This window comes from Orcinus orca, chromosome 20 (genome assembly GCF_937001465.1).
Source record: "Orcinus orca chromosome 20, mOrcOrc1.1, whole genome shotgun sequence".
In the NCBI taxonomy this organism is placed as follows: Eukaryota; Metazoa; Chordata; class Mammalia; order Artiodactyla; family Delphinidae; genus Orcinus; species Orcinus orca.
The window spans coordinates 48,968,581-48,990,509 of NC_064578.1; the positions used below are offsets into that span (position 1 = coordinate 48,968,581).

A 21,929-nucleotide genomic window follows, 5' to 3' on the forward strand; every position below is an offset into this window, starting at 1 on the left:
GGCTTAAAACAACAAATTTGGGCTTCCCTGGTGGCGCAGTGGTTGGGAGTCCGCCTGCCGATGCAGGGGACACAGGTTTGTGCCCAGGACCAGGAAGATGCCGCGGAGCGGCTGGTACCGTGAGCCATGGCCGCTGAGCCTGTGCGTCCGGAGCCTGTGCTCTGCAGCGGGAGAGACCACAGCAGTGAAAGGCCCGCGTACCGCCAAAAAAACAACAACAACAAATTTATTCTTTCAAAATTCTGGGGACTAGGAGCTCCAAACCAATGTGCTGGCAGGGCTCTGCTCTCTCTGAAGGCTCTAGGGGAGGGTACTTCCTTGCCGCTTCCCAGCTTCTGGTGTTTCCCAGCAATCCCTGGCTTATACATGCATCACTCCAACCTCTGCCTCTGTCGTCCCATGGCTTTCTCCCTGTGGGTGTACCTGTGTCTGTGTCCAAATTTCCAGTCATATGGGATTTAGGGACCACCCTAATTCAGTATGACCTCATCTTAACTCGGTTACACCTACGAAAACGCTATTTCTGGGCTTCCCTGGTGGCGCAGTGGTTAAGAATCCTCCTGCCAACATAGGGGACACGGGTTCGAGCCCTGGTCGGGGAAGATCCCACATGCTGCGGAGCAACAAATCCCGTACGCCACAACTACTGAGCCTGCGCTCTAGAGCCCCCGAGCCACAACTGCTGAGCCCGCGTGCCACAACTACTGAAGCCCGCGCGCCTAGAGCCGGTGCTCCGCAACAAACAAAAGCCACCACAATGAGAAGCCAGTGCTCCGCAACAAGAGAAGCCACAGCAGTGAAAAGCCTATGCACTTCAAGGAAGAGTAGCTCCGCTTGCCACACCTAGAGAAAGCCTGCTCACAGCAACGAACACCCAACACAGCCAAAAATAAATGAATAAAATAAATTAATTTAAAAAAAAATTTTTTTAAAAACTATTTCCAAGTAAGGTCACATTCATAGGTTCCAGTGGACACAAATGGGGGAGGGGTACTGTTCAACACAGTACACTCATCATTACGTTTTTACGAGTCAGGTTGTTGGAATGTGTGTCCAGTTCATTCACTTGAACTGCTCTGTGGGAGTCCTTTGTGAACGCATACCACAATGTATTCATTGCTTCTGATGGTGGACACTTGCCCTGCTTCCAGTTTTCTCCATTTCCGACAAGGCTGCAATTAACATCCCTGAACACGTCTCTTGGAGTTTCTTAGGGCAATATTTTACAACCTACCCGACAAGATCCATTAGTGGGTTGTGAAATCAATTTCGTGGGTTGCAAACACAATTTTCCCTTTGATGAAATTCAATTAAATTGAATAGAAGATACGAGAGCGCATGCACACAGTCGGGGTAAGGATTGCCCTGTGAAACTTGTTTGTTTCAGGTGTATAACGTCCCAGTGTGAGCAAAAGCGTTTACAAGCCACGGCTCTGAAGGAGGTAGCTGGCAATGGCCTTGCCCTGCCAAGGCTTTGACGGATCCTGTCAAGTTATTCTCCGACCTAATTTGTCCGTTTACACTTCCATCAGCTCCTGGTCAACACTTGGTATCATCAAAACTTTGAATTTTTGCCAGGCCAGTGGGTTTTCATCCTGTTTCGCGGAGGTGGAAACTGAGGCTCAGAGGATGCGGGAAGGCAAGGAGCTGGGAGGCAGACCCCTCCATCCCGACGGCAAAGCCCGGGTCTTCGCTTAGTCTGAGACGTAAATTCGAAGATTCCACAAGTTAAGGATTCTCGGTTCTGAGAGATGGGGGATGGGGGCTGAGGAGGAGGGTGGGGTGCAATGGGAGCCTCATCTCTCATCCCTCTCCCCCTCCTACCTCAAAGAGTTTTTGAGAATTCAGTGAGAAAATGTAAAGCCTGACGCGCAAGGACCGACAGAGAGTGAATGTTTAATAAATGTTAGCTATTACTATTATTCTCTGATTGGAAATTCTCTAGGTACGTGCATATTTGTAATCAGAACTTGGCCAGTCTCCTGGCCGGGGCGTGGCCAGGACGCCCAGGGGCGTGGCCTGGATGCCTTGGGGGCGGAGGGACGGTCCGGCCCACAACGCCCCCGCGCCGTGGCCGCCCAACGCACAGCCCTGGCTGGGGAGATGCTACAGGTGGCGCAGGTTGGGGAGAGAACCACGTCTCTCCAGCCCTGCGCTGAGTAGCCGCGCCTGGGCCTCAGCATTCATGAACCTCATCTTCCCGCCTCATCCCCTGAGGACCCAGAAGCCCCCACCTCCTTTGGAAATCTGGTGTCTCAACTCCAGCCCGATTTTTCGCAGGCCCCTGTTGTGGGGACCCAGGAATTATGTCACCAAATTCCTGCTCCCTCAGACACCCTTCTCCCAACTCCTGCTCTTAGGGGACCCACGGGTCTGGGCACGCTGTGTTCCTTCTCAGGGACAGAGGGATCACAATATTTCCCTAACATTTCCTCCTAGAAAGTTCAGCTCTCTGACCTTTAATCCCATGCCACGACCCATGACCCAAACTTTGAGCCACGACCCAGGAAAGCCACGTTCCAACCCCATCCCCTTCAGGGTCTGGGTAGCTAAACTCCCAGCCCCACTCTCGCCCCCAACAAAAGTCCTAGGTTTCCCCCAACCCCTCCTCCACTGCTATCTTGGGACCCAGTCCTCAGCCCTTCCCAGAAGGGGCCCAGGCATCTTACCTGCGATTCCCACCCATTCAGGAAGTCCTATCGCCACCCACCAAAGCCACCCCATCCGGCTTTTCTTTGGGGATCAGACGTTTGAACCCCATCTCTAAGGAACCCAGTTGCCAGAGTCCCCAGCCCCCGCCCCCTTTGGACACACAGGTACCTGCAGTCCCCTCCCGGGTTCTCCAGGGCCCGCCCTCACCTGGCCCGCCCCGTCCCGCCCCCACCTCGGGCTGGGCGGGGCCGCGCCTCTCCCAGCCACTCGCTCACCTCCTCCGGCATCGGAGGGACTCATGGCTGCGGTGGCCCCGCGGGGACGGCAGTGGAGCGAATCCAAAGCGTTCGGTCGGGCGGTGAGGCTGCTGCAGCGCCTGGAAGAGCAATGCGGGGACCCCCGGCTCGCCTCGAGTCCCCCCTCGCTGCGGGACCTGCTGCCCCGCACCGCGCAGCTGCTGCGCGAGGTGGCGCACGCCCGGCGGGCAGGCGGCGGAGACGGCCCCGAGGGTCCCGGTGGTGCGAAGGACTTTCTCGTGGTCTATCTCGCTAACCTGGAGGCCAAGAGCAGGCAGGTGGCGGCACTGCTGCCACCCCGGGGCCGGAAGACTACCAACGACGAGCTCTTCCGGGAGGGCTCCAGACTCAGGTGAGCCCTTGCGCCAGGACAAAGGTGAGCTCGCGAGTGGGTCCCAGGTCATGCTCCCAGCTCCCTCCTCCCTCGGACCCAGGGGTCCCGGTCCCAAGCCCTTCTCCCTGAAGGAACATGGAAAACGGGGCCACCCAGGCTTTTCCTTCCTTGGGCACCCGGGCACTGAGCTCCGCATTTCCCCCTCTTTCTTGGCTAAGAAGCGGGCTGCTCTCCCAGAGGATTTAGACACACATCCTGGAATGTGGAGACCCCAGGGAGCTTCCTGCGTGAGGATCGCTAGACAAAGTACTCTTTAAGCCCCCATCACCGCCCCCACCTGAGGGACTCCCAGAGCCTCTTTAGTTCCTGAGGAAGAGCTAGCTCAGGACCTGGTGCCTGTCTACAGGTTGGCCGCTCCAGTTCTGAATTCTGGGGAAAGGGCTGCTGAGTGACAGGGGCAGAGGTTTGAGGCCTAGAGCCCAGAACAAGGTTTGGAACAGCGGTTCTCAATCCCAACAGGCCCCCACGCCCCTTTTTTAGAGCACATATTTTGTAGTGTTTCTTTAAATCCATCCTGAAATGAAATACATAGGGTAAATAACCTACCTATTCATAATTCTTTTAAAAAACCCACTATAATGCCCAAAATGTATTATAAGGAGGAGATAAAAGGAATGTTCTTCATAATAAAATTATCTATATTTCAAATGAAAGTGCCAAGGCATAGTTACAATTATTCTGGAAGGTAGAATTGACGAGTCAGACACTTGCACTTGGAGGGAAAAATCACTATTGCTGAATCAAACAGACTTCCCTGGATACGTAGGATAGTGAATTTCTGGAAAATTCAAAATCAATTTGCAAAGTGCAAAAAATGCTTATGTAGGGAATACCCTGGCGGTCCAGTGGTTAGGACTCCATGCTTTCACTGCCAAGAGGGCAGGTTCAATCCCTGGTCTGAGAACTAAGATCCCACAAGCTGCGGGGCGTGGCCATAAAAAATGCTTATGTGAAACTGAACTGGGTTCTAAGCTCAGATCATTAGAAACGGATTTTCCACCTTCACAGATGTCTGATGGGACATTGGAAGATTGAGTGGGGTGTGGGTAAATCTAACTGGAGGGGATTGTCCCCACAATCCAGCCTCAAGTAAATTTCTAGAAGCTCCTTAGAATGGTGGTATAACTCCACTGAGAACCACTGTTCTAGATGCAGTAGGTTCTAGAAACTAGGAAGCTTAGGGGCTCAGTGAGTATCTCAGTGGATTTTCTAGAGTTGAGGGTCCTAGCAACTCTTTGACGGAGATTCTAGACCAGGACTTTCCACTAAAATCTAATACAAGCCACATATGTAGTTTTTCATTTTCTAGTAGACATATTACAAAGAGTTTTTTTAGACAGGTGAAATAAATTTTAGTAACATTTTCTTTAACTCACTATATCCAATATATCTCAACTTACGATCACTATAAGGTGATGATTAATGAGATCGTTCACATTCTTTTTTTTTTTTTTCCTTTTGCGCTAAGTTTCTGAAATGTAGTGTGTATTTCACATTTAGAGTACATCTCAACTTGGACCAGTCACATGTGAATAGTGACTATATTACAGACTCTGGGAAGGGAGGGTGCTTAGAAACTGTCAAGGGTGGCCCTATAAAAGGCATCAGGGGTACTTCCCTGGTGGTACAGTGGTTAAGAATCCACCTTCCAATGCAGGGGACACGGGTTTGATCCCTGGTCGGGGGACTAGGAATCCCACGTGCCATGTTGCAACTAAGCCCACGTGCTCTGGAGCTCGCGCGCCACAGCTAGAGAGAAGCCTGCGTGCTGCAGTGAAGATCCCGTGTGCCACAACCGAGACCCGATGCAGCCAAAAAAAAAGGCATCAGGAATCCTACAGACCTGGAGGTTATTAATATAAAATAATAAGAACAGTAATAGTAATTAACATGCCTTGAGTGCCGGCTGTATACTAGGTTGTGCTTGGCATTTTAGGTGCTCGTAAGATGGGCAAGAATCCTCATCGCTCCCCCTGTGAAGCAGAGGCTGTACTTACCCAGTATTTATGCCCATTTCACAGTTGAGGAAACTGAGGCTTAGCAGGGGAGGGAGAAAGGAACTTGCCAAAAATCACACAACTAAGTGTCAGAGCTCCCCCCTACTGCTCGCCACGTCCTGAACGGCCCCTCAGGGAGGCAGCCAGCAGGAGGAAGCACAGGGGTCCACCACCCAGTGCTGCTAAAAACAACAGGGGGTCTCCGAACTCAGGCTGCCCCAAATGGCCCCAGCCCTAGTGGTCCCCACGTCCAGCTAGGCAAGGCTTCAGGCAGAGGCTGGGATTTATTTGCCGGAGGATGCCTTGGATATTAGGTGGTACCTCCCTTTCCTTCACAGACGGGGACACTGAGGTTCTGAGTGGGGAGGCATCAGCACTGCAACAGGCGGTCTTGGAATCTACTTTTATCCTGCACTGACACCCTAGACAGATTCTGGGGGCCTCACCCCTGTGGGTGTTCTGGCCAGAGGGTGGAGGTGTCAGTGGGGGCCCCAAGGTCAAGTCCAGGTCCTCAGAGCCCAACCTCGCAGGCGACAGCTGGCCAAGCTGACCCTCATCTTCAGCCACATGTGCGCGGAGCTGGGCGCACTCTTCCCTGGGGGCAAATACTGTGGACACACGTACCAGCTCACCAAGGTCCCGGCCCACACTTTCTGGAGAGACCATTGCGGAGCCCGGTGAGTGAGCACCCGCCCCTGGGACCCCATCCTGCCCCCGCCCACGGACCCAGGTGTCCAGGCCCCCGGCCCCTCCTCCTCAGACTCAGGAGTCCAGGCCCCTGGCCCCTCTCCCCTCACACCCAGGATCCAGGCCCCCGGCCCCTCCCCCCTCACACCCAGGATCCAGGCCCCCGGCCCCTCCCTGCTCAGACCCAGGATCCAGGCCCCCGGCCCCTCCCCCCTCAGACCCAGGATCCAGGCCCCCGGCCCCTCCCCCCTCAGACCCAGGATCCAGGCCCCCGGCCCCTCCCCCCTCAGACCCAGGACCCAGGCCCCTTGTTGCCTCCTTCCCAGAAGTGCTCCCATTCTAGCCTCCCAGAGGCTCCGCCTACAGTCCCCTCCCCCCACGCCCTTGCACCTAGGTGTGTGCTGCCCTGGGCTGAGTTTGAGCTGCTTCTGTGCCTCTGCCACCCCGTGGAGCCTGGCTGCACCACCCTGGCCTTGCGCTCCACTATTGACCTCACCTGCAGCGGCCATGTGTCCATGTTCGAGTTTGACATCTTCACCAGGCTCTTCCAGGTCAGGCAAGGCCAGTGCCTGAAGCCCAGACGCTTGGGTCCTGGGGGAGGAGGGGCTGGGGGCCGGATTCCTGGGTTCTGGAGAAGGAAGGGTCTGGAATCTTCTGTGTCAAATATATTCCTGAGGGAGTATCTTTGGGAGTGAGGGAGGTGTCTGGGTTCTTGGACTCTGGTAGGCACTAGGGGTGTGGGCTGCTTCCTCAGCAGACACTCCCTGACCCAAGCACTGCCCCACCTTAGCCATGGCCAACACTCCTCAAGAACTGGCAGCTCCTGGCCGTCAACCACCCAGGCTACATGGCCTTCCTCACTTACGATGAGGTCCGAGCACGTCTGCAGACCTACAGAGACAAGCCAGGCAGGTAAAAGGGCCAGGACTCGAGGAGAAGGCTGCCGAGGGTGCAGGGGTCTGGGTCCTAGGCTGGGGTGTCTGGATGGCCTAGACATCCTGCAGAAAGTAAGAACCGAAGGGCCGCAGTACATGGGACCCCAGAGAGTCGAGAACTCAGAGGTAGGATGCTGAGTGCCCCCTACAACCTAGGTTCTCCCGGGACCACCTAGACCTGCCCACCATCCAGCAGCTAAAGGGACAATACCTGGTCTGGCAAGGGGGCCTGAAGACCCTGCCCCAGGATAAGATTTGTTTCTGATAGGTTAGAGCCCATGCAGTACCATCTGTTAAATATTTTAAATATGACCTCCCACCTTCTGGGAAACCAGACACCTGAGTCCTTAAAGTATTTCAGGCCAGGAGTTCTGAGCTGTTGGATCCCTCTAGAGGGCTAAACATTGAGGGACTGAGCTCCCTGGAAGTTAAGGGAATCGGATGTCAGATTCTTACGTCTTTGCAGGGCTGAGGTGCAGGACCCCCAAGATGGTATATATTAGCACTCTTCCAGTTGTACTTCAAACTGGTGTAAAGGGAAAGAAAAAGAAATGAATTAATGCCCATAATTGAAAAGACCAGGTTTGGGTTTCAGGCACAGCTGGATCCAGGTGCTCAAGTGCTATTGTCAGAAATCAGTTCCTGTTCTCCCCCTGCTTTCCTCTTTGTTAGCCTCCTTCTCAACCACAGTCTTTCCTCATGGTGGCAAATGGTTTCTAGAAGCCCCAGCTTTACACCCTACCAGCTTATCAACCCTATAGAAATGGAGTGCCTTACTCCTAATACTTCCAGCAAAAGTCCCAAGGCTGACTCCCATGACTCTGGCCGGGGTCCTGAAAAGGACTGCTTGGCCAAGCCGGAATCAGCTTTGTCTAAACCCCAGTGAAGGTGGAGGAGGAGCCAAGCAGGTGAACACAGCAGACATTCGCTATAGTGGCAGCCAAGGATCTATCTAGCACCTCACTGCCTAGAAGTTTATAAGGGAGCAAGGACTTAGAGACCTGGATCCCCGACAGGGTGAAGGGCCGGCGAGTTCTAGAAAGGACAGCAGTGACCACTCCCTCACCCCATCCCTTCCTACCTCTTCCTCCAGCTACGTCTTCCGGCCCAGCTGCACTCGCCCGGGGCAGTGGGCCATCGGATTCGTGAGCTCAGATGGCGACATCCTGCAGACCATCCCTGTCAACAAACCTCTGTTCCAGGCACTCCTGGAAGGACAAAAGGAAGGCTTGTGAGTCACCATCCTAGCAGGCGGAGGGTGTCAACAGAATGCGCTTGGAAAGGTCATGCATGTAGAGCGCTGCCCAAGATCACCACGCCTGAGGGCACAGGGTTCACGGAGTAGACAACATAAACTTGCAGTACTACAGTGTGCCAGCAGGTGGCAGACAAGGGTCCAGAGGAAAGGGCACCTTTTCTAGTTCCCACAAAGCTGCCCTGTTGGGCTAGCAGCAGCTCTCCGAGGAGTGTGTGGGAGTTGAGCACAACCCCAGTGGTCCCCTTCCTTGGACTTGCACTCGAGGGCTTTTGTTTCTAGATATCCATATCCTATTCTAGAATTTAGACTGTTAGAGCAGAAGGAGAACTAGGCAAAAAGCTAGACTGGGGTTTTCGATCTGTAATCTTGGCTGCCCCAGGGCCCCTCTTTCGGAATCTGCCTTGGGTAGGATGGGAGGGGAAAGATTGGTAGGTGAGGTTCCCAAGTCTCACCCTGGACATTTAACCAGAGACTCCTTAGCTAGCGGTCGTATCTATATGATACACTATGAGATAGATGGTGGATAGATACACGGATGATGATAGACAGATAGATAAATAGATAGGTAGGTAGGTAGAGAGAGAGAGAGAGAAAGAAAGAATGGATGGATACATACATCAGATAGGTAGGTAGCTAGGTAGATGGATGGATGGACGGACGGACGGACAGACGGACAGACAGATAGATATGCAGTTGATTCTCATTATTTCTCATTATTTGTGGTAGTTCTGTTCTACAAAATCGCAGCCAACACTGAATTAGTGAATCCTGAGCCGTTGCTCCTGGGGGAAATACAGCTGTAGGTTCCTGCAAGATTCTGGTCACATTTTTGTCAACCCGTCACTACATAATAACCTTTATGTGTATTTCTGTTTAAAGACACCTAATTTAATACATTGATATATCATCGATATGTTCACATTGAACTCACGGCCCGCAGCACAGTAACTCACCTGAACAAAGCTCATCTCCCACACGTATTTTCTCCATAATGTACATCACGGCCTTCCCGTGCTTAGGACATGAGACAGCACTTCAGCACTCTGCTTGGGGGGCCTTTAAGCCAGCCAAGTCACCGAGAAAAAGCATTAAAATGCGGAAAATGGGGCACCAAATAGACTGTAAAAAGGACACATTTACAGTATGAGAACTGAAAGGAAAAGGCCAAATGCTGCTTTGTTCATCCTCAGCTGGGAGCGGGCCTGGTCGTGAATGACTGTGAAAATGCCGCAGGGAGTATTGATTTTGAGGTTCCGTATACATTTTAGCAAGTAGGCAAGCCTGCAAATTAGAGTCTGCGAGTAATGAACATCCATTGTGTGTGTGTGTGTGTGTACGTATATCTATGTATACACATACCCACACATATACTATCATCTCTATCTGATAACTGAGGACACTGTGGCACGGAGAGACAGAGACACTTGTCCAGGTCACACATTAGCTTCTGAGCTAATGAACTGGGATTTGAAGCCAGGCAGCCAGGCTCAGAACTCGTGCCTGACGAATAAAGTACTACGTTCCAGGTCAGATTTCGGTGGAGGATTCCCAGAGTTAAAATAAGTGTGAATACCATCCATCTGGTTTAACCCCCCTACCCTATGTACACACACACACACACACACACACACACACACACACACACACAATTTTAGAGACAGGAAAATCAAGAGAGAGGGGGCAGGCGACCCCAAGCTCTTTCTACCCCACAGCAAGACAGTTTTCTGGGTCTCACATTGATCCTAGCAGTTCCCCTCTCACTGGGTACTTATGTGTGGGGGCAAGTCCTGCTTGTTTTCTGAGCACTGTCTTACTTAATCCTCACCACCCATCTTTGCCTTAGGCACAATTATGTCCATTTCACAGAAGAGAAAACTGAGGCCAGAGAGGTAGAGTTGCCCAGCTCAGGTCACACAGTGTGTTTGTGGGAAGCCGCACCAGGGCCCAGGCCGGGGTGCCTGCACTGCTCTACCTGGCTGGCCAGGCAGAGCCACCGGCCTTGGGGAACCTGTGGCCCCGAGTTGATCTGGGGCTGCAGTTATGACCTGGACGGGAGACCCAGGGTGTGCAGAGCCTTCTTGTGGGCTGACCTGGAGCCAGGCTCTCAGACCTGGCCCACAACCCTGGTTCTGCATCCCTCCAGGCCTCACCCTGTGGCCTCAGGCGTTGCCTGTCCCACGCTGAGCCCCGGTCACCCTCTGTGAAGTGAGAATAGTGTAGACGGACTAGGGGGGTCCTTCCAGCCCTGTGGGCCGAAGACTCTAGGATCTGGTCACTCCCTCAATCTGTGACTAAGATGCTATTACGCTGGGACCTGAAGACTGTAGGACGGGTAAAGTTCTGGGAGGCCTGGGCCTGAGGTTTGATGTTTCCTGGTTCTCATGCATCTGGAGTTTCCAGAGCTGGAGTCACTTAGTCTGTCCTTCTATGGGGGTCTGAGGGGACACAGCCCTTCCTGAGGAGTCTGAGGGGACACAGCCCTACCCTGGGGGCCTGAGAGGACACAGCTTGCCCTAGAAAATCCCAATTTCAGGAGAAGGAGGGAAAATATCCCCAGGCCAGCTATGTATTGGGGGCAGATGTTCCAGGGCGGGGTGAGGGGTGCTGGAGGGCCCCTCGGTACCCCCTCTTCCCTTCCCCCAGCTACCTCTACCCAGATGGGAAGAACCACAACCCGGACCTGACCGAACTCTGCCAGATGAAACCCCATCAGCGTGTCCACGTGTCGGAGGTGAGGCGCAAGCCCGGCCTCCCTCCCCGGCTCACCGCCCACCGCCTTCATCCACTGCACCATGGCTCAGGGATCCCCTCCCATGAGTCAGGCCCTGGACTCGCAGAGCGCTTGGGGTTTTGTACTGGCTTGGAGGCCGCGTGAGCTGGGGTACATCACTTGGCCTCTCTGAGCCTGTCTGTTCCTCCTCTGGAAAACACAGCTCCCCCTGCCTCTTCCCTGGGGCTTTTCATGGGAATAAAACCAGGAAATGATACCGCTGAGATCATCAGAGCAGCTAATGCACTTTGCGCACTCGCTAGAGGCAGCCCCTGTGTCAGCTTTTAGTCTTCCAGCCATCCCATGGGTGAGAGGAGACATGACAAACAAAATTTTGAGTATGAGCATATCCCGTGCAGTATTCGGGACACACTTAGACCTCAAAATGTATTCATTGTTTATCTGAAAATCAAGTTTAACAGGGCATCCTGTATGTTTATTGGCTGAATCTGGCAGCCCTGAGCGTAGACCACCCCCAGAGAATAAGTCCCATAACAAAAGCACATGTAGGAGGCATTGGGACACACGGCCTTGAACTTAGGGGAGGCTTCAGGGCCGGTGCAGAGGTTTGGGACTTATTTCCTGGGGCCCGACTTGCATCTCCATGGCTGGTATCACCACTCAGTCGTCGTCATCCCCATCTCGCCTGCCAGGAGCAGCTGCAGCTGTACTGGGCCATGGACTCCACGTTTGAGCTCTGCAAGATCTGTGCCGAGAGCAACAAGGACGTGAAGGTGGAGCCGTGCGGGCACCTGCTCTGTAGCCGCTGCCTGGCTACCTGGCAGGTGGGTCCGACCCTGCCCTGCCTTCCCGCCCGGTCCCCGCCTCCCTATAGTAAAAGCCCCTAGAGGATCGCCCACACGCCTCGTCGATCACATGGGGAAACTGAGGCCCAGGGAGAGGAGAAACTTGCTCCATTTATGCCTCTGTCTCACTCTGCATCTGTCACCTCTGCTTCTCCTTCTCCAGTTACATTATTAGTGGAAGATGCTACATGGGCCCTGGTGTGGGAGGGGCGTGTCTGTGGGACTGACCACAGTAAATATGGCCAAGGCATTCCTAGCCCGTAGCATTCCCTCTCTGGGTGATCTGGGGCCAGTGGCTTTACCTCTCTGAGCCTTAGCTGCCTTCTCAGGGGAATGGGGCTGGTGGTAGTGACCTCCCAAGGGAGGATCCAGGCCTCTGGGTAAAGGGAACCCCTATGGAGTATGGGTGCCCGATACTAGGTTTTCCATTGTGATGTAAGTGTTAGACCTTAAGCTTTTGATTGTGCAGCTTATCATAACAAAGACATCCATCTCCCTGACACAGCGCCTAACAAAACAACTAGATAAGGAACTAGCCACCCCGACCCTTGAAGTTTCCCTTTAGAAAGCCCTAAGTAACGGAGCATTGGAGTGGTCCTGATTCTCTCTTCCCATACCCTGATTCTTGCTCTTCTGCTTTAAATTTGCCAACAAATAATGAACACCAGAAACCCTAGGCACCCCATTTGGCCCCTAATAAAAGCAGAGCTCCAGGTCCGCCTCCCTCCCTGCCTCTCTCCCTTCCCTCTGCCTGCGACCTCCCGTACCCTCCAGGACCTGTGAGTAATAAATCTTGTTCTTCAAAGTCCCCTGATGATTGATGCTGAGATGCGCCCTGCAGTCACAATAAAAACTGAAGGGCGGGCTTCCCTGGTGGCGCAGTGGTTGAGAGTCCGCCTGCCGATGCAGGGGACGCGGGTTCGTGCCCCGGTCCGGGAGGATCCCACACGCCGTGGAGCGGCTGGGCCCGTGAGCCACGGCCGCTGAGCCTGTGCATCCGGAGCCTGTGCTCCGTAACGGGAGAGGCCACAACAGTGAGAGGCCCGCATACCGCATAAAAAAAGAACCAAAGGGCTAGCCCAGCCATAACACTGGCCCCGGTGGTGGTGGCAGGGGGGTGTCTGTGGGACTCCCCACAGTGAATACATATGGCCCAGCTGAGTGTCTCAGGCATTCCTAGCCCATAGCATCACTACTGTGCGGCTGAGACCTACACAGCACCGCGGTGCTCTCGGGCTCTGGTCCAGCCCCTCCTTTCTGCCCTGCATGTCTCTCCATTTTTCTCTCTTCATAATTCTTCCTCTCTGTCTCCATCTCCCTCCCTCTGTCTGTCCTCCCCACATCACTCTGTTGGGGATAAAGGCCCCTGTAGTCCCAGGGGACCTGGTGGGGAACAGGGAGACCCTGATCCTTTCCCTCCCCACTCCCCCAGCACTCAGACAGCCAGACCTGCCCCTTCTGCCGCTGCAAGATCAAGGGCCAAGCGGCTGTGATTATCCATGAGCTCAAAGCCAGCGCCACTGCTGAGGACTCAGAGGACAGCAATGACAACGGAGGGGAGCTGCAGCAGGTAGGTAGGGCCAGAGGGGAGCTGGAGCTGGAATCCCTAGGGTCTGAGGGAGGAGGGGGCTGGTGGCAGGATTCGGGGGTCCCAGGGGCGTGGACTTTTGCATCCCTTAGGGTCTGGGGCTATGGCTTTCTCTAGTGTAACCCTCTTGGGGGTAGAACTTTGTCTCATTCTCCATTCCACCTCCAAAGCCTAGAAAGTGCCTGAACGGTGGGCCTCCAGGCAGGGGGACATGTAGGTGCAAAGAAAATGGTAGCTCATAACCCCCTCCCCACCCTCTGTCTCCCTTAGGTGACCCCCTCACCTCCTCCCCTGCCCCCTCGGCTGGATCTGCCCCCTGAGAGTCCGAGAAGCAAATACCAGCTGAAGGTGGTGAGTCAGGCACTGGTCTGAGGTGGGCAACTTGGGTCCCATTCATCCCTGGGGTCCCCAGTCTGACCAGGTGCTCAGGGGTACGGGCCAGGCACTTGCTCTCTGCACCCATTTACGAGGTGGCATCTGGCATCCACACCTCTATGGCTTCTTCTCTTCTCTCCCTTATTCATCCCCCCTCGTTGGCTTTCTGGCTCTCCTTCCAGCATCCCAGGTGTGCCCTACCCCAGGGCCTTTGCACGAGCTGTTCTCTCTGCCTGTATCTCTTTTCCGCAGGCTCACTTTCTCATCTCATCCTCTCAGGGAGGCCTTCACTGACCACCCTATTGAAAACAGCGCCCCTGTCCCTCCAAGCCCCTGCCCAGCTGCATTCTCTCAGTCCTTTGCACTGGCTGGCAGAGTGTATGGTCTATTGTTTTCTGTCACCGTTAGCAGGTTGTCACCTTCCTGAAGGTTAGGACTTTGCCTTATTCTCTGTTATATGAATCGTGCCCGACACATAGTAGGTGCTCAATAAATAGGTGTTGAGTGAATCAATGGGATGAGTCTTCCCAGCAACCCTATGAAGTCAAAAATGTTCCTCTCCTCATTTTCCAGAAGAAAAAAGCTCAGAGAGGTGACTGCACCTGCCCAAACACACAGCCTGAAAGAGGAGAAACCTTAAAAAAACCCCAAATCATCTACTTATTTTCTAAGTGAGCCCTGGCCTTGCTTTTTTTCTTCCCCCCACCCCCCTGGCTTCCGAGCCCCTGGCTTCCTGCGGTACAGGGGGTGGGGAGGTAGGGAGAAGTCTCTGTTAACATCTCAGGCTGAGTACACACCAGATCCAATCAATACTGGGCAGTCTTCAAACAAACAGCTCAGGAAGTCTGGGAACATTATTCGACCATAGCAAACAAGAGAGCCAGCTGGGAGGGGGGGCAGGGGCGGTGACACCAGCCAGGGAAGCTAAAAACAGATCGCAACCTGCAGCCAAAAACAAATGGAAACATTCAGAGGCACTCAGCCTCTGAGGACAATGAAGGGGGACAGAGGATGACAGGCACCTCTGGCCAGAGGGTCACACCTATGCCGAGGCTGTGCCCTCCGCCTGGCAGACCTTTTCCTCTTTCCCAAACCCGGCCTGATTCAAATTCCAGTCAACTCCTCTTCCGTCATTTTTCAAAACGAGGCAGAAGAGAGCCTCGGGTGTGCTACTTCCCAGCAAGGTGACTGTCATAATGAGAATAGCTAACACGCGTATGTAACTCCTGCTATATTTAGTTGCCGTGACAACCTGGTAAGGTAGATGCTGTTATGATCCCTATTATACAGAGGGGTACACCGAGGCTCCAAGATCTGAAGGTCACCCAGCTCAAAGGCGAGAGAGGCAGGCAGGACTGGAACCCAGGCCCCTGGCTCCAGACTCCAGAACTCATCCTTAATTTCCTTGTCTGTGAAATGGGCGTGATGCCAGTCCCTGCCATGAGGGGATTCGTCCATTCATCACTGGAGGAATCCCCCAGCTAGACATGCTCCCTCACAGTGCCGTTCTCCAGCAGAGAAATCCCCCTCTAGGGGTTGACACCGTCGTTCAAAGGGACCCAGGCACCTCGCTGTGACCACGGGGGACCTCTCCCATCCTCAGTGTCTCCATGTGGAGAATAAGGACAAGCGTGGCATGGGCCCCGGGAGTTGTGATGAAATCGGAAAGACTGGGCATTTGTAACCTGAATCAGATCCCCTCCCTCACCTCTTAGAAGCCCCCAAGACCCCAGGACTCCAAGAATTAAAGCCAACATCCTCTCCATCAGCCCATAAGGCCTGGGGATCTGACCCCCTCCCCACCTCTCTGACCTCCTACCACCCCTTCAACTCCTTTCCAGCAACAATGGACCCCCTGCTGTTCTTCTAACAAGCCAGCAAGCCCACCACCCACTGCAGCGCTTCTGCCCACATCCTTCTTGCACCGAGGCTTCTGTTCAATTTTCCCCTCGTCCAGGAGGCCTTCCCCAGCCACCCTCATGTCTGATCAGCCCCCACTCTCCCCCTCCACTATTTCAGTTCTCTGAAGGACACCTAACACTCTGGGATATTTCCTTGTTCATGCACTGATGACTCACGTTAAGCCTCTTGCTTAGTAGACTGCTGGCTCCATGAGGACAGAGACTTTAGCCTATCTGGTTCCTGGCTGACTCTTCAGAGCCCAGAACAGTGCCGGACACACTGGGAAATTTGTGGGAGGAATGAATGAATGAATGGGTGGATGGATGGATGGACAGACGGACAGATGGATGGATGGGGGGATAGAAGGGGGAATGGATGGGTAGATGGATGGATGGATGGTCGAATGGTTGGTCAGATGGGTCGACAAATGGGTGGATGGATGGATGGATGGATGGATGGATGAATGGATGGATAGACAAACAAAAGTTTGTTCTAAGCAAGCCAGAGGTGTTAGGGGGGAAAAAACAGCATGGACTAGGGCAAGACCCTGCTACACTGCCCGCCCCCCCTCCCACCCCCCATCCCCGCCATCACTGGGTTATCCCTGTCTGGGCCTGACAGCTGCAGCTCATCTGCGAAATTTCTTAATCTCCTCCCCTCCAGGCGCCTCTGGCACTCCCCAGACTTCGAGCCCCTCTAACCTTGCCAAGATTTTGGACTGAGGCCTCAGCCTCATTGGAAATCACCTCCAGCCCCCAGGCCAGGGAGGGCACCAGAGGGTAAGTGGAGAGGGCGGCTGGGGTCCAGGACTCCTGGGTCTGAGGGAGGAGGAGGTGGGGGAGGAAGGGAAACACTGGTCCTAGGAAATGACATCCCCCCTTAAATTCTCCCTATTGCAGAAACTCCTAAAGGGAAAGTCTCCCCTCCATCTGCCCCTGAGGGACCCACGAAGGCCTGGATGCCAGGTGAGGGCCCCGCATCGTCCAGCTTCCCTCCCTCAGCCTGGCCCTGCCTGCCCCACCCAACCTGGATGTGATACTACCTAACCCACCGCTCTTTCCACCTCACAGGGCACCCAGATGTGCTGCGAAAGGGAGTCCCAGGGGCTGGAAGGGGTTTGGGAAGCGGAAATAAACTGCCAAGCTGGGTCTGTCCTCTGGTTTGTGGGGAAGGAGCGTAGGGGCCACCAGGGGGCAGCTTGGTGTCGGGAACGGCAGTCCCTGGGGTCTGAGCCCCACCTGCTTAACCCTAGTGTCTGGGGTTCCAAGAGCTGAGAGTGGGAGACCCAGCTCCTCCGGATCCAGGAGTCTAGACTCCCAGACCCCTCCCCTCTCAGACCCAGGAGTCCTGCCCTCAGGACTTAGGAGTCCAGAGTCCCAAGTTCTCAGAGAATCAGGCATTCAACTCCCTTTCCCCAGCATGGAAAAAAAAATTCCCGGACCCAAACCCAGTTATCCAAGGCAAAAAGACCCCACATTTCCTTGAGAGTTATTTATACACCCAGTCTTCCCACAATCCATTCTCATCCCTCTCTCTTTCCTCCATGCCTCTTGGGAAACTTCTTCCAGAGGAGCAGTGGAAGTGTCTCCCGAAGGGACCCAAGCATCTCTCTGCCTAAGTTTAAACAATCTGGCATCCCCTGAGCCCCTGCCCAGTGCCCAGTCCCAGGCCGGGCAATGCTGGGCATGTGGCAGTAATCCCTGCCCTCCTGGGGCTCGCAGTCTGGTGGGGGAGACAGAACTGTCTCCAGACCGTGGTGACAGAGAGTGGGCAAAGCTGGGACGAGGGCAGCCTGGGGGGCTGCAGGAGCCTGGAGCAGACAGCTGACCCAGCCTGGGAGGTCAGGGAGGGCTTCCAGGAGGAGGGAACGTCTAAGCTGAGTCTGAAAAGATGAGAAAAAGGTATTTCAGTGTAAACAGAGCATGGACGCATGCGTCATGGATTTAGTTCCAAGCAACAGAAACCTCTGGGGCAGGGAGGGAATTGATTGAGAGGACTCGGGATCGCTCAGATTCCCAGGAGTGATTAGAGAGCCAGGATTGGAAAGTGATCAAGAACACGACGAACAGCTGGCCTCCACCCAGAGCCCCGCCACGATCACACCACAGAACCCGTCTGATGAGGATACACTGGTGCCCCAGTGACCACTGGACCCTGGTCATCTCTCTGCCTCTGCTGCCCCAGAAACAGGCTGTGTCTGCTAGCTGTTAACGTGGAACACATCACACTGAAACTTATTGGTGAACAACAGTAATCATGGTTGCAATGGGCCAGGACTGGGGGAAGGGCTCAGGATTTGGGGGGGGGGGTTCTGGCTCAGGGTGCGATCAAGTGGCACTGGCAGCGGGGCAGCTGGGGGCTGGACAGGCATCCCTCAGCAGTCTCAGACCTCTCTCCACGCTTGCTAGTTTGCACTTCCCCACAGCATGGCTGCCTCAGGGTAGTCCGACTGCTTATGTGAAGGCTGAAGCCTTCACAGAAAGTATTCCAGTGAAGCAGGCAGACGCCACATGGCTTTTTCTACCCAACCTTGGGAGTCACGGAGCGTCGCTTCGTGCCACATTCTAATGGTTACATGCGAGTCACAAAACTGCACAGATTTAAGAGGAGGGGACGTAGACCCCCATCTCTCAGTGGAAAGAGTGTCAAGATCAGGTTGTACACAAGTGTGTGTGGGGCGTCCCTGGTGGCGCAGCGGTTGGGAATCCGCCTGCCAATGCAGGGGACACGGGTTCGAGCCCTGGTCCGGGAAGATCCCACATGCCGCGGAGCAACTAAGCCCGTGCACCACAACTACTGAGCCCGAGCTCTAGAGCCCGCGAGCCACAGCTACTGAGCCTGCGTGCCACAACTACTGAAGCCCGCGCGCCTAGAGCCCGTGCTCCACGACAAAGAGAAGCCACAGCAGCGAGAAGCCCGCTCCCCGCAGCTAGAGAAAAGCCCGCCCGCAGCAACAAAGACCCAACACGGCCAAAACTAAAAATAATTAATTAATTAAAAAAAAAAAAAGAGCGTGTGGGATGAGAGCTATTGTCACAGCCATCTTTGGAAAGTAGAGTCTGCCCCAGCTGCCACAGCAGTAATAGATTAGCCAGGCTTTGTTTATTTGGCATTGCTAGCACATGATTCCAGAGTATAGCGGGATTCGCCAAACTTAGGTCACCTGAGCTACAACGGAGGCAAACGGAGGAAAGAAACATTTGTCCTTACTGGTTTCTACAGAGGGTAACAGGCTTTCGGATGGCAGGGATTCTTCTCAATGTGGGAAGGGGATGCACGTGCTAGTCAACCCTCCCTCCAAAAAGCCCATGACCATCCACCCCTTTGAACGCTCAACATCAGTATGTATCCTTTGCGCTACACTTATATTCTCTTCCCCCAAAAGTTCTCTTTTTTTTAAATTTTTTTAAATTTTTGGCTGAGTTGGCTCCTCGTTCTGCACGCGGGCTTTCTCTAGTTGCGGTGAGCGGGGGCTACTCTTCGTTGCAGTGCGTGGGCTTCTCACTGTGGTGGCTTCTCTTTGTTGTGGAGCACGGGCTCTAGGCTCGCGGGCTTCAGTAGTTGTGGCTCCCAGGCTCTAGAGCATAGGCTCGGTAGTTGTGGCGCACGGGCTTAGTTGCTCTGCGGCATGTGGGATCTTCCTGGACCAGGGCTCGAACCCGCGAATCATCACTATCATTTCTTTCTTTCTTTCTTTCTTTTTTTTGACAACGCTGCATGGCTTGTGGGATCTTAGTTCCCCAACCAAGGATTGAACCTGGGCCTTCAGCAGTGAAACCTCGGAGTCCTAACCACTGGACCACCAGATAATTCCCTCATTTCATATTTTTGATGCTTTAACAAACCCGGAAACTTTCTGGGACCCAGAACCTTCCTGGGAACAAGATATGTATATTTTTATCAACACAAACTTTCAGTAGTTACATTTTCCAGTGCAAGTCTGGAATCATTGGGGAATAGACATTGCCCCTCCAAATTAAAATGTGTAAGTACCTACACATGGGACAGCATGGATGGAATTGGAAAATTCATTGATTCCACAAATACTTTCTCAGCTTCTTCTCATGCCGAGCACTGTTCTAGGCACTGGAGATATAGTGGGGAACCAAAAAAAGTTCCTGTTCTCTTGGAGCTTCTGTGCAAGACAACAAAAAATAAATATGTGGTGGTGATAAGTTCTACAAAGGAAAAATGTAGTGAGATAAAGGGCTGGGATAGCAGGAGTTGCTAAATGAGATAGGATGGTCAAGGGAAGCTTTGTGACAAGGTGATAGAGTAGAGATTTGAAGCAAGTCAGGGAGGGAGCTATGGCAGGAAAGAATGTCCCAGGAGAGGAAAGAGCAAGTGCAAAGGCCCTGAGGCTGGAACACGCCTGGCGTTGGAAGAACAGCATGGAAGCAAAGAGACCACTGTGGCAGGAACAGAGCTAGCGAGGGGGAAGAGAGGGGCAGACGGGGTCACGGAAGTAGAGGACCAGATCTAGGACCCTGTGCGCCACGGAGAGGACTTCAGCTTTTATTCAGAGTGACAGGAGCCGTGGAAGGGTGCTGAGCAGAAGAGCGACAGCAGCTCACTCGCATTTTAATGGGATCCCTCCGGCTGTTTTGTGGAAATAAATTGTAGGGGACAAAGGCAGATGATATTTCAGTACTAGTTTCTGCAAGTCTGCGAGGAACCGTGCTGGTATTTATGACTTCCCTCCTTCGTCCACACTCCGTAGAATCCTCACCTAGAATCTCAGCTGCTCGGACTCTTGAGGAAGGTGGAAGGCAGGGTGCTGATGAGAGGGTGCCTAGCGTCCCAAGCAGTAGGTACATGAGCCAGGGCCAGAGCAACAGGGGAGTGGGTGCCTGGGGTCACTGTGCGTAAGCTTGTCCCGGGGAGCGCTTTTGTCTACGCGCGAGTTTCCACGTGCGTCCTGCGATGATCTAGTGCGGGTGGGGTTTGCACGTGAGCCTGAGTGCTTCTGCGTTTGAGCCTTGCAAGCCTTCCCTGAGTGCCTGCTCCGAGTCTGGCCTTTGCAGGGCGGTGTTGGGGACACAACAGTGACCGAAACAGCCCTGGCCCTCCCCTAACCGGCTCCCGGTCCAGTGGGGGAGACAGACTTGTCCCCAGACAGAGATGACCCAGAATGTGCAGGGCTGGGGTGGGGGAGCCCAGAGGAGGCGCCTGACTCGGCCTAGGGGAGCAGAGAGGGCTTCCTGGAGGAGGGGATGGTGCGGCTAATACTGAAAGGTCACCTCTCCCAATATAACAATTGCTCTCCTGTATGGACAAGGTAGCCTTGACCAGCCTAACCAATAACTCAGAGGCTGACCTGTAATCTAAGACTTCCCTGGTGTCTGACCGGTGACCACCCCACCCCCAGCTGATCAGAGGCCCGGGGAACCTCTCCCAGCATGACCAGCTGCCCCCTATTCTGACCAGTGTTGAGGGCTAGCTTCTCCCAGGTAACCAGTGAAATCTCACCCCCGTCCCCCAGCCAGCATCTAGGGATTTTGTCCCAGTCAGGCCTGGTTTGTGAGGAGCTGTGCACAGTCTGATCTGTGATCCCAAGTCTGACCTGTGACCCTTCCTTCTGACCCATGGCAGGGGCTCATCCCTTCCCTCAGGTGCCCTGGCCTCCTCCCCTCCCCCACTCACCTGCTACTGCCAGCCGGATTCTCTTCCCCTCCCCCCAAAGTTGGGAGCGAGTGAAGGGAAGAGAGAGGAAGGGGGGGTGGCATTCCTGGGATTCCCTGGATGGGGGGAAGAGAGGGAGGGCCCTACGGAGGAGAGCGGAGGAAAGTGCACCCCACGGCCCCAGTATCTATCACAGAGGCCTGGGCAGACCTGGGATTTGAAGACCATTCGTTACAAGAGATTGAACTGGTGGGTTCCAGGCCACTGGTCAGACAGGAAAGCAGCCTGGCGCACTGGCCACTGGGGAGGCTTCACGGGGCATACTGGGAGAAGCCGTTCTAGGCCTCTGGTCAAGCTGGGGATTGCTGGTTGGACTGGGGAGGCCAGTGCAGGCCACTCGTTGGACCGGGACCAGCTGTTTTAAAACGATGAGGCGAGCCCAGGCCACCGGCCATGGTGAGAACGAGTCCCCCGGTCAGATTGAGGGGGAGAGAGAGGGTCCGCGGTTGTCCATTGAGGTCCCCGCTCGGGACACCGGCTGGACTGGTCGGTCAGGGCACCCGCCGCGGGCGCTGGGCAGCCTGAGCCTGACACCCCGCGGGCTGGGGGCGGAGGGAGCCCCGCTCCCGGCTGAGCGCTGGGAGGTC

The 21,929-nt window shown here is 54.3% G+C and overlaps 1 protein-coding gene across 6 annotated transcripts; it reads left to right on the top strand.

Annotated features, from left to right (window-relative positions):
- Positions 1–2,913: 2,913 nt before the first annotated feature.
- CBLC (Cbl proto-oncogene C) lies at positions 2,914–21,473 on the top strand. 6 transcript variants are annotated; one of them, XR_007474371.1, is made up of 13 exons: positions 2,914–3,300; positions 5,870–6,016; positions 6,421–6,577; positions 6,817–6,938; positions 8,055–8,192; positions 10,863–10,950; positions 11,643–11,774; positions 13,228–13,365; positions 13,654–13,734; positions 16,324–16,439; positions 16,560–16,625; positions 20,381–20,471; positions 21,253–21,473. XR_007474371.1 is itself a non-coding variant. In XM_033430764.2 (11 exons), the coding sequence occupies exons 1-11, from the start codon at positions 2,951–2,953 to the stop codon at positions 16,567–16,569; spliced, it is 1,479 nt and encodes a 492-aa protein (XP_033286655.1). In that variant the 5' UTR covers positions 2,914–2,950; the 3' UTR covers positions 16,570–16,808. The 6 variants fall into 6 exon arrangements, 1 of the variants encoding a protein (XP_033286655.1); XR_004483927.2 differs by lacking the exon at positions 20,381–20,471 and having other exon boundaries at positions 21,253–21,472; XR_004483926.2 differs by lacking the exon at positions 21,253–21,473 and having other exon boundaries at positions 20,381–21,246.
- Positions 21,474–21,929: the final 456 nt, after the last annotated feature.

Coding starts and splice junctions, on each gene's coding strand:
- CBLC (XM_033430764.2), top strand. CDS start 2,951: ATGGCTGCGGTGGCCCCGCGGGGACGGCAGTGGAGCGAATCCAAAGCG. Junction 8,193..10,862: donor GAAGGACAAAAGGAAGGCTT/GTGAGTCACCAT, acceptor CCCTTCCCCCAG/CTACCTCTACCCAGATGGGA. Junction 13,366..13,653: donor ACGGAGGGGAGCTGCAGCAG/GTAGGTAGGGCC, acceptor TGTCTCCCTTAG/GTGACCCCCTCACCTCCTCC.